The 12,563-nt window shown below is 34.2% G+C and overlaps 1 protein-coding gene across 1 annotated transcript; it reads right to left on the reverse strand.

Moving 5' to 3' along the window:
* Nucleotides 1–3,225: 3,225 nt before the first annotated feature.
* LOC142611426 (proteasome subunit alpha type-3) lies at nucleotides 3,226–11,366 on the reverse strand. Its single transcript, XM_075783544.1, has 10 exons — nucleotides 11,120–11,366; nucleotides 10,999–11,038; nucleotides 10,818–10,901; nucleotides 9,639–9,712; nucleotides 8,716–8,802; nucleotides 8,267–8,351; nucleotides 8,075–8,121; nucleotides 6,941–7,006; nucleotides 5,492–5,582; nucleotides 3,226–3,500 (listed from the first exon to the last, which is right to left on the reverse strand). Exons 1-10 carry the CDS (start codon nucleotides 11,221–11,223, stop codon nucleotides 3,429–3,431), a joined length of 750 nt encoding a protein of 249 aa, XP_075639659.1. The 5' UTR covers nucleotides 11,224–11,366; the 3' UTR covers nucleotides 3,226–3,428.
* Between the last annotated feature and the right edge of the window lie 1,197 nt (nucleotides 11,367–12,563).

Consider the following 12,563-nt stretch of genomic DNA (forward strand, 5'->3'; position numbering starts at 1 on the left):
GAGAGAGAGAGAGAGAGAGAGATGTAGCAGTGCAATAAAAAAGTATTGAGTTTTGGCCAATAATTCCAAATATCACTAGTAGTGTGAGTTTGGCTCCAGCTTAAAAAGCCAGCTTATTTTACTATTTAGTTTATTTTTTGTACTATTCATGGGTCTCAGTGCCTTTTTGATACTATTCATGGATCTCACTGTACTATTTCAACTAACTTTTACCTTTATCTACAGTACTTTCAGCAAAAAAAATTTAGTTCCAGTAAAATAAGCAAATCCCAAACAGACCCATAATGTAAGTATTTTTATTTTAGACAAAGTGAAAATGAAATATCTAAGTAATGTAAATTAGACAGCACAAGCCTTTCGGAAGCAACAAGAGTGCTGAAAATCGCGGCACAAGATTAAGAGGTGCTAGTAGAACCTATCATGGCGATAATGTCAGAATTGCATGAAATTTGGACCACTGAAGGGAAATGGTCTTCTAATCAAGACTTGTGACTATGTCACGAGGTTCACTCTAATCTTATTGAATCTTTCGTTAAGGTCCTAATATAGTTATTTTTTGCCATTTTTAATAATATATTTTTTCCTTAATTATTTTTAAGTATAAAAAGTTAATATAAGATCTTGTCTGTTTTGGGACGTCTCGTAAGATTAGAGATAGTAGTTTCAATTTCTAAAGTATCTTAATTTTACCACCTAATTACATGATTAGTGTGAATTAGGGTTTTCTAGGCCTTTCTTAGCCACCTTAGGTTTTCTTTTTACACTTTAAATGCATTGAAACTTCCAAAGCAATTCAGTTTTCAGATAAATAAAAATTTAGACTTTTGTTTATAGTTTTTCTCTGGCTTATGCCAGCCTTGCAATATCTCCCTTTTTCTTCCCAAAGAGGAAATCTCCCTTAACTATAACACTGCGGCAAGGATATTAATATCGATTTAGTGAAGGCTTGGATACAAAATTTTTAAAATAAAAAAATTTTAATTTTTGTTTTTTCGTTAAAGTGACAAAATAGTGATGGAATGGACAAATTGCTCATTGGGTAAATCCTGAGCTTTGGGCCGATGTCAGTCACTACATAGACTTATCAAAAATAATCAATTGGCCCCCTAAGTACAATTTTCACACTAACCAAAGATTGAAAGTTTTCCTGCATCTAAGGCTGTAAATGAACCAAACCAGTCATGAACAACTCGAGCTTGACTCGATAAAAAGCTTGTTCACGTTTATTTATTTATAAATAAGCCAAGCTTGAGCCTTATTTTTAGGCTTGTTTAATAACCAAGCAGAGCCCAAGCAAAAGAATTTGTTCACGAACAAGCTCGTGAGCTATTAGGCTTGATACACAACAATTCAAGCATAGACTCATTTATAAGTTTATATGTGTTAGTTAAATATACTCATTACACATATCTTAATAATGAAATAGCCAACATGGGACCACTACCTATATTACCTTAATTTTTTCATTCCCTTTAAACTGATCAAAAACCACTTTAGACTACAGTTACATTTAAAAATAAATAAATAATTAAGTAGGTCACACATGATCCTTCCCTATCAATTATCTAAAGTAAAGTTATGAAACATATTAGTATTTTCTCATTCATAATAGTTACAAACAGGTATTTTTCTAGTCCTTCGCCATCCAACGTGAATGTAAAAATTGTATTTTGAACAATTACTGAAGCTGTAAACAAGAAATGATGAACGAATGAATTTAATTATGTAAATTATTAATTTGAATAATAGCTAATCATAAGTAAGAGTAGATGCATGATAAAATGAATACACTATTTTCTTTTTTCTTAATTTTAAAGATTTAAGCATTTAATAACGTAATTTTTTTTAGATCTCAAACTCAAAAACTTGATCAGAGCTTCAGTTTGAGCTTGATATTAAGCTCGAGTTTGACTTGACTAATTAATCAAGCTAAGCGAAGCTCAAGTTTTTTGGCTTTCCCACGAATTCAAGCTCAAACATTATTTTTAGACTTGTTACAAGCTCAAGCCAAGCTCGAACTTTTGATTTTTCCTGATGAGCTAAGCTTGAACAGGCACTACTCGACAAAGCTTGGCTCGTTTACAGCCCTACGGCTGCATCTTGAGTCTTCTTCTGATTCCTTCTCCATCTCTTGCTATTATCCATCTACTATTTACTACCTAGACACCCAGTCGTGCATATATAATTGCCACTATGAAACTGAGGTTGTGTTTGTTTTGGCTTCAAAGGATTTTCGGAATTGCTTTTACACCCGCGTGTGTGTTTGGTAGGTACTGAAAATTGGGTCAAACGGAATTGGTATTCCGTGTTGACTGTAAAATAAGGGCATTCGGGCGTAAAATCATTTCAGCTCTTATTTTACCTTCAAATGAATTTCATCCCAGGAAAATAGAAGAGAGAGAGAAACAGCAAGAAGAGATTGCACCAAGCACCGGCAAGATCGCGCCTTCGCATCCGCCGCACCTTCGCCTTCGCCATCGCACTCTGCCTTCGCCATTGCCCCTTCGCCATCGCCGATCGCCGATCTCCCCTCAATGTCGAACCCAGTCGCCTCTCTCTCTCTCTTCGTTCTTCTCTGACCGGATTTGATGAATTTTTTTTTATTGGTTTTGTTTCTTTTGTGTTTATGTATTGAGAAATTGTGTTTATGCATTGAGAGATATTATAAATTTGTTTGGAAGCTGAAAATATGCAAGAAAATGTGAGCAACAAATGAAAAATGTGTTTTCTATAATATTTTCAAGAACACAACCCAACACTAAAAAATATTTTTCAAAGTATTTTTTTAAATGCCATCAAACACTAAAAATTATTTTCCTTTCCCGAAAATATTTTCACCTGAAAATATTATACACCCGGAAAATATTTTACATTCAACCAAACGCAGCCTGAATTGTGGTAATTAAACTGACCACAAATTAGTTTTGGGAAAAGGTTTGTGCTCATGAAGCAAATTGAATATTTTTAATCTGGATAACGCTTGACATTATAAAATAACATAAGAATAATACTTCCAAAATATTATAACTATTTTCTTTCCAAAATATTATAATTATTTTCTTTTCAAATCGCTTTGAAATTGTAGAAGTTCTGGAAATAAACTTTCAAAACTATAAAATAAATAAATAAATAAAAAGGATGAGGGAAAAAAAAAAAAAAAACATTCGATACTTAAAAGGGAAAGAAGATTAGAGACACAATTAGACTAGCACATACAGTTCTATCAAAAACAGAAAAAGATGGTTTCCTACTGTCAATTGATAGGAATAAAGATTTTATCACAAATACTGCAACATAATAAAGATCAATGTCTAAAAGATAAAAAGCACCAGTCTATGCCATAACACATTTTGAGGATGTTCTGGAGTGATATAATGACAATTTGAGATGCAACCATGTAAAAATAAGTTAACAATGGCAATGCTCTACTAATCTGCATCCATTTCTTCCAAGGCTGCTTTGGCCGCTGCCTTAGCTTCCTGCAGAAGCTCATCTGGTACCTGAAAACGGTTTGAAAAGGAAATAATTAATGTTGGTCTCCAAATTGATGTCCTAGGATAATTGATACGAAAAGAGGTCTCTGATAACTGGTTAGATTAGTAATGGGCAGAAAGGACCCTGATTACTGGTGAGATTAGTAATGGAGTAAAGTCCAACACCAAAAAACCAAACGTAGAGACTAATGATTTGCTAGATCCATAAATAGATCCAAGGTAAATCAATATAACATAAATAGACAAGGGGCAAGAAAGGGCCAGCAATTAATTAGAACATAGAAGGTGATCCACATTGGAAGGATATGTGGAGGACTGCATTTTTTTAAAAGCACATTTTTTATTATACATGAAAGTCTAACACGTTGAATATTATTCCAAGATATGACACATCCAGCAACGTTATCTAAATATAGCAGTCATGTTATTTATTCATTCATTTTCTGGAAAGTACTGCATTCAATTTATCAAAAGCAACAGCATTGTGAGGAATACCATAGTCACAAAAAGAGGTGTCTAATTCAAAAATTTTCTTACAAGTATAATAGTTCAAATAACAGAGTCTAATTCAAATTAACCAAGTCTAATTCTGAAAATGTATTCTCCCTTACCTCTACAAATAATTCTAAATGAGAATATTTTTTTAATCCCTTCAGTTTCATTCTGGATTTTCATTCTCATATTTACTTAAAAACACTAGGTCTCTGTCTTGCTCACCAGCCACACCTAACACCCAACACGCAGGCTGCAGCCACCCACACTATCTATCCATTCAACAAGTGCGCAGTTGCCAAATTGGGTCAGGACATGAAATCAAGTGCAGTGAAGGGGAATTGGCAATTAGCTTGGGAATGTGGGAAGTTGATTGTGTTGAGATTAATGGGTACATTGCGTTGATTTTCTGTTATTTTAATTTGCATGATTGGAATTTGTTGAATTATGATACCGTTCAAGATGTCTCAGGTTCTGAAGATAATTCCCAAGTTGTTGGTGAAGATTGTTGAGAACAGTGTTGGTGTTGTTAAGGCAGGACGGGAATATTTAGTGTTGAAGAGGACAATAGGTCTATGCTATCACATTTGCTTGCAGGGAATATGGGCGACATGATGATGGTGAGCCAGTTGTTCGAGCTTACGCATCCATGGGGCCTCGATTGATTTGCCATTGTACACTTGATGCCAAGCATTTCTATGTAAAATTTGTGCTGATTTTTATCAACTATGGATCATTGTTGTGATTAACTCAATTAGACCATGTTAAGTTGATAACACAATGTCAACGGGAAGGTCAAAGTTTGATGCCCTCCCCCAACTTAATGTAGCAAAAAAAAATATATATATATATATATATATATATTTCTAAATAAGTTAAAATCAATATTCTTCACTAATAATTTAAAAACAAAAAAGAAGGTTGTTAACACAATATCACTATATCAGATATATTATGTGTAGCAGTTTGATATGCGTAAAACTTGCACAAATAACAGTTAATGGAAATTTTATTATTATTATTTTCAAGTTACTGTTTGATGAAAAAGCACTTCTCATACGTCATAAAATTCTCCTACACCAACTTGTGCATATAAATTTAACAATCTTTAAAAGTTAATTAAAAAAAAAACCATAATGAGCCTTCTTTCCTTAGGGCTTAAATTCTTCTGCATCAAGGTGATTCCTTTTATATAATTCATAGATAAAATTTGTCATCAGTCAACTGAAATCTAGGCACCACAATGAAAAAACAGAGGATTTCAAAAGCAAATTTACACATCCATAACTTTTAACTACATATGATTTATTAGAATTAACTGCAGAAGCATGGCACACACAAGGCATGAGAAGAAAACTGGGTCTTTTATGGATTTAAGAAGGAAGACAATAAGACAAACATACGTAGAACTACAAGCAAGGTTGTTACAGTTAGAGCAGATTCTATCAAAAAAATTACTTAAAATAAATGTAACCCTTTTCGGCCCAATTAAATTATAGAGATACCTTCTGATGCTGACGGTTTGACTCGTCACAGACCCAACTCAATTCCAATTCGAAGTCCTTGTCCTTCGCCTCATCATGTACCCCATAAATGCTGCTTAGCATTAACATGAAATTGTCATACAATATAACATTTGAACATTATATATTATTAAAATATGAAAGGTAATCATTAGCTTTAGCCAGCACATTCCTAGTAAATGTTCAGCAACCTTTCCCAACCCCAACCCCAACCCCAACCCCCACCCAAACCCAAAAACAAAAACAAAAACAAAGCAAAAAACAATAACAATTTCATTAAGTTGATAGTTTATAAGTAGATATTTTTTAACATATCTATTATTTCATAATATGACATCTCAAACGCTAGCTCAAATAATATGCCATATAGGTGTTCCATTAAGTGTCAGAAATACTCTGCATCCCATGAAATGCATAAGCAGGAAAAAACTATGTTGTCCCATAGAGTGTACACCCAATAAAAAGTGAATTTGGGATAATAATGCAAGTAATAAAGTACCTATAAAGGCCATGACTTAACCGAGAATGGAGGTTCTTATTGTGCAACATAAAATTTGAAGGCTTAGAACCAAATGTAGGTTCCACCCACGCATACTACATATGTGAATATGTTTTTAAATGTAAACTTAATTCATTATGTCCACTTGAATTTAGAACTGTAAGAACCTTATAGCTCTTTTGATATTTCCATGGGAAAATAATTCTAGTAACAATGGTTATTTACAATAAAGGCTTTGATTTTCAAGATTTAAAACTTGCACCCTCCTTTCATGCTCTAATATTTTGAGCCAGATAACTGTGGAATATGGTGTTTTCACTTCTCAGGGTTTTTTGGGTTATGCCCAAGGATGTGGTGGAACTTCTAGCTAGCTGGAAGGGCAAGTTTAGTAAACATAGAAATGGGTTGATTTGGAACATGGTCCCCCACTGTTTTATGTCAAGTATTTGGAGGGAGAGGAATTTACGGATCTTGAAGAAACCAAAAGATTGATTCAAGACTTGAAGACTTCTTTCTTCCAGACTTTGTTTGGGTGGACAAATGTGTCAGGTGTTCTCTCTTTCACTTCTTTGTCTGATTTGATCGATAGATTTAGTTTTATTCTTCTTAAATTCTTAGCTTTGTTTGTCCCTTCTTTCCCTTAGTACAAGTCCTGTGTGCTTTGGTTTTTCCTGTACTTGTTTTTCTATCAATAAAGTTTATAACTTATCAAAAATAATTTTTTGACCCTCTCCACTCACTAGTATATAATTAGATCTTAGAAATATAATATAGAGATGCAATGGATTCAAATTCAACAAAAAACAACAATCCCAGAACCACAAATTCCTCCTTTAACCAGCCCTAATATTGATTGGCAAATATTACAGCTACATATTGACATTTCAAAGTTGCAGAACACAATTCACATAATAGTCTATAACAACACTCACATTTTGGCTACTTCAATAACCCCTTGGCGGCAAGTCAATTCTGAAAGCTTCAACTTTTCGATCTCTCTGTAGAAACATCATACAGCAGCAACACTTGAATATGTCAACTTGATTACAAAATATCATCAAAATATTATGCATAAGAGATGAAATTTAAACAATGCAAAATAACATAATGGATGCCCTCATCTAGATTTCTAAAAAAGATATAATAACCAAGCCAGCATCCACATATATAAAATTTTAGTAAAATTAGATGTTTGCCATGAAGGACCAATACTGATATTGAACACAAGATATGATACAATAACACAAACATCGTAATTCTTGAAAAACTGGGATACAATATGGCATGGACACATTAAATAATTAATTAATGGATCTTTTTAGTTACAGTTTAAGTTAATTTTAGGTTTAATATTAAAAAATAAATAAAGAAAAAAACATTTCAGCCTCACAGGCCAAAGAATAACAAGCCCACATCTAAGTCTTAATGAAATGAAAGCAACAAAAAGACCACCACCAAAGCAGGTAATGATATATTGAAAGCCACAGTGCCACACATCTCCCAAAGAACCATATGAGGTCACATTAATATTAAGTGAATCTCAACCACCTGCAAACATGGCCCTATGCTAGACCCACCATATGGGCAGGAAGATTTGGAGAGTTTGTCAGGGAAAAGTTGTAATGAACAATCTCTATAATCACCCCTTCAACTTCTTCCTCTACTATTAAGCCACCTCAAGACCCACTTCACCCGTTAGGGCCAAGCACCCCTTTTCAGCTCATGCCTGAACAGCACAACCACCTCCCAGAGAGAAGGGTTCCCATTGGTGTGTTCTTTGTGTTTTCCTTTCCCTTTTTCTTTTAAAAAAAAAATAAGCCACTAAAGCTGTATCTTTCAGTTGGAGTGCAGTCCCCAATGGGCAAGCTCAAGGTATGACAAATCATTAATTGAGCTATAGAGAGAAGAAATGGGGTTTTGGGGAGGGGAGACTCACAGGTAAATTTGTAAAGTTAGCAGTGTGAATGCTAACGCCATTTAGATAATATTTTATCAAAGAAATTCTCCTATTATAATGACATCAATTAGTTGTGTTTAGAATTTGATGAAGATATAAATCAACTTACGTTTTAGCTGCCTGTCTGCCCTTGCCAATTGCAGCACCAAAGTACCTCTAGAACAAACGCCAAAACACACATGATTCAAAGAACTGCCATTTAACACTAACATAAACCAACTTTAACCAATAATGATGATGCAAAAGCCAGAGGATTGAATGCCGGTACACTTATTGTAATATGTGAAAAAAATTAACTCACATATGAGACACCAGATGGTTCAACCATGTACAGTTGTGGTCCATCTCTGTCATAGCCTCCAAGAATAACTCCACATCCAAAAGGTCTGCAACACAATTAGATATTCCCATTAGGAACAAAATAAGGAGAGAGAAAATGCTCCCTCAGTCCCATTTGGTCCTGTTTAGGAAATCTTACTTTGTAAGGAAACATTATTTGTCTTTCCAAAAAAAAAAGGCAATAAGTTTCCAAAACTACCATCCTTAATTTAAATTCCAAAAAGACAATTAAACAAAGGGTATTGATTTTTCAAATAAAGCAAGGGTGAGTTGGGAAAGTTATCAATATTTTGCTCATTGACTTTTCAAAGAGAGCCATATTTTAGAACATCCTAAAGTGGAATAGAGGACCAACAAAATATGGGGCAGAGGAAGTAATGAATAACAAGAATTGGTATTTTCTCATCAAACCTCAGCCACCAATAAAGTGTACACAGATGCACGTAACTAGCAACACGGTCAGCAAGTTCCTTGATAGGAATTGGTTCGCCATACGTACTGCACAAAATAGTCATAAGAAAATGAGATAAGACTCATTAACATGTAACAATGTAAAAGGCAGATTATCAGCAAAGGGAATTTTGGATTTAGGCGAAACTGCATTAGGCCAAATTGTCAGGACCAAGATCATAATAAATTTGTGTGCTTTTGATCACCAAATTGCAATTCGTAACCATGTTAACAAATGAAAGAATTTGCATTTGTTAGAACCTCAAAAGAACATACCAGTTTCTGACCATTCAAAGAAACTCTGCACATTAAAGCATGAATAAATTATATTTCCCTGTTTCTCAAATAACACATCCATCCCTTTCTCTTCAACATTAATTGTACTCCATTCTTTCCATCATAAAAATAATTATTTGACTATGTAAAAGCACACAGATGCATGCATGATTCTAGGATGCACACACAATCACACATTAATTTGATGGATATTATTTAATGGTAATTTCATCAAACCTAATACAAAAACAGGGTCAAACAGATGCTCCATATAGGCCATTTTACTTTGACATGACCATGATTGCCGGTGTTAGATAACATATACAGTCTCCATTGTTTCATAATTTCCAAACGCTTGGAAAACTGTGCGTGTAGAAACAGAGAGAGAAAGGGGGGGGGGGGGGGGGCTGTGATGTTTTCTTCTAGTAATGGTGGAAAAAAAAATCATATTTACAATATCCAAAGATCGAGCCAAAATATTTCACACATTTACAATGTATCCATTTGGCAAATCGATAAAGAATGATTAGTAAGAAAATAATGAAATGAAAGATATGATGGAAAGAGAAATGTGACCATATTAAAACATTCTAGAGCACAAAGCAAACCTTTCATAATTACTAGCTTCAGACTTAGCCCGGGCAACAATTTGCCTTCCATCTGCTGCTAGTCCTGCCACTGCCTGCAATTGCAAAACATCAGCAAATCATCAAAATAATAAACAACCACAAGATGCTGGACAAGGGTAAGATTTCCGACAAATTAGACCCTTTAACCACCACAAAATTATCTAAAATTAGAAGTAGTTGTTCACTTGTTCCATCAATTAAGATATAAGCTATTTCAATTCCCATCTTGGAAACTGATTATATCACAAATATTTCCAGTTCAAATAATGTCTTTGATTGAGCAGCCACGGGTGGCCTTAAGGATTGAGAGCTCTCATAAATTACAGAACACATAACAAGACCATCCTTTCGACTTTCTGCTTTCAGCTTCCAAAACATTCACTAGATCAAGGTGGGTGTAATTTAAATTATATTAACAAATGAAGAAGGAAATAACAAACAAAAGGTAGGTGGCAACATACTTATCAAAGACAAATATCAGGCTCAATGAATGGTCCTACATTTTAATCTAATCATCATAAAGTATTGCCAGTATTTAGCAAATGCTTTTAAAATCATATATTCAAACGTAGATGTTTATGATATACGTTCCTCCTTATTTTAGCACACATTGTTTGCTTATTAAGGGCCCATTCTAAAGAAACCGACCAAAAGAAGGGTTTAAATTACTTAATGAAATCCTGCTAATCCTTTTCTTTGTTATTTGTAATTACACACAAACCCGGTGCTGGTTGAACCCAGAAAGCCACCCTCCTCCACCTCAATCTTATAAGAAGAGGAGTAGCTATTTGAGCTAATGCTCATCGGTACTCTAACAATCCAGCTAATCGTCAAAGACCCAAAAAAGAAAAATCACTACCCCTTATTCTTAAAAGCTTATGCATTACATTGAGGCTTCAAACTTATCCAAACAAGCACCAAGCCCTTTAAGTTACAAAACACAAGCACCCAGTGAGTTTAGAACCCAAGACCTCAACTATCTACCAGAAGAAGAAAGTACCCTTTTGACCTAAAACACATTGACATTACAACAATAAAACATGTCACACAAAAATCACATTCCAAAACCTCACACCAAGTTAAACCAACAAATTACAAAGCAGTAATTAGATCCAAACCACCACACCAAAGAAGAGGAAAAAGAAAAAGGGATTGTACCATTCCGGAGTGGCGGTGAACAGAATGAATTCTTCTATTGGAACCAGGCAACATCATCTTCGAAGCTATTAGCTTCTCCACACCCTAAAAAACTCCTCACCACAAAGTAATAAATATATAACATAAAAAAATAATAATAATAACCCTAATGCTAAAAACCCAAGAGGGTAATGATATTTACCATAACAATCCCATCTTTGCATTTGATTCCAATAACAGTCCTGGAAAAAAATTCAAAATTTATTGAGGAAAAGTAAATAGATAATTGAAACCGATCTAGGAGTGAGAGAGAGAGTGGTAACCCGCTGTTGTCGACGGCTTTGGCAGCGTACTCGATCTGGAAGACACGACCATCTGGAGAGAAAGTGGTGACCGCAAGATCGTATCCTGTTCCTATGCTGCTCATATTCTTGTCTTTGTCTTTCGATTCTTCTTGCTCTTCTTCTTCTTCTTCTTCTGTACTACTATATGTGTGTGTTTTTAAAAACAGTGCTAAAAGTAAAACACCAGGGAGAAGAGGCCTTTTGCCTTTTTGTCTACCGATATTTCTTTCTTCTCAAGAAATATGGCAAATGTTTTTTTTTTTTTTTTTTTTCAAACTTTTGCGATCTTTGGGCTTCATGGACTAGAAGGGGATGGGAGGTGGAATTCGTTTTTTTTTTTTTTTTTCTTTAGGCCCAATAAGGAAATTTCATTGATATGAGCCGGCCCAGCTCAATACAATTTGAGAACTATAGCAATTTATTCTTATATTTAAATATTACTTAAATAATATTTTTTTATTAACATTAATTATTATTATTTTGTAAATAATAACAATAATTAATGTTCTATATTATAAATTTTTTATTTAAAATAAATTGTTATTATTTTTTAATATGATTAATTCACCTAAATTCTATGAATACTACAAATTCTACTTCAATCTTACAAATTAATGTGTCACCAATTAAATTATTAAAAAAAACGATTCAACTATTCATTTATTATATTATTTAAGTGGTACCATTCATATTCTTACCACTTATTTTTTTGTTAAGAAGAATGTTATATTTTTATTAAGAAAATTAGTCGTAATTAATTACCACTACAGTATTAAGATACGGAGGAACATCCTCCATCCACACTGAATAATTGCTAACATGTCTAACCATATGACAAGCAACAAAATTACCCAATCTTTTAGTGTGTGAAAAACTACAAACAGCAACAATGCCAGCAAGGTATTTCGCCTCTTCAATCAGATGCCCATAGGCAGCAAGGGATATATCTTTACTCTTCAAAGAGTTGATAGTAAGTTCCGAGTCTCCCTCTAATACAATAGAATGAAGACCTATGTCCTCGGCAAAAGATGTAAGGGCTTTTTACAACAACAATAATTTCCACCATAGCAACCGAATTTGCGAGTGGAACACTATAAGACATGGAGGCAAGAACTAGTCCCATTTCATCTCTCGAATTACCACCCCTATTCCTGCTTTCTTAACATCGTTGAAGATAGCTCCATCAAAATTCACCTTAAGGAGAGGTTGCGTCGGGGGCTTCCAATAGACCTTTGGTGGGTTACGGTTTGCCAGATCAGGAGGTTTAGGTGGAATGGCGTTAAGGAAAGCAGAAGCAGCATTGGTAGCAAAGGCATTTGGGAGGACTTAACTGATTGGGAATTGTCTATTGCTGGTCCTGAGTAAGTTCTTGCAATGCCAAATGGTCCAAAAAATCTGTGCAAAGAGCTCAATGTTCTTACCT

Source organism: Castanea sativa, chromosome 9 (assembly GCF_040712315.1).
Source record: "Castanea sativa cultivar Marrone di Chiusa Pesio chromosome 9, ASM4071231v1".
In the NCBI taxonomy this organism is placed as follows: Eukaryota; Viridiplantae; Streptophyta; class Magnoliopsida; order Fagales; family Fagaceae; genus Castanea; species Castanea sativa.

Bases quoted from the DNA above. Each gene is read 5' to 3' on its own strand.
- LOC142611426 (XM_075783544.1), bottom strand. From the start codon at position 11,223: ATGAGCAGCATAGGAACAGGATACGATCTTGCGGTCACCACTTTCTCT. The intron at 8,803-9,638 runs GTTTGCTTTGTG...TATTTTGTGCAG, and splicing joins GAAGCTAGTAATTATGAAAG to TACGTATGGCGAACCAATTC. The intron at 3,501-5,491 runs GTATCTCTATAA...AACCGTTTTCAG, and splicing joins CAAACCGTCAGCATCAGAAG to GTACCAGATGAGCTTCTGCA.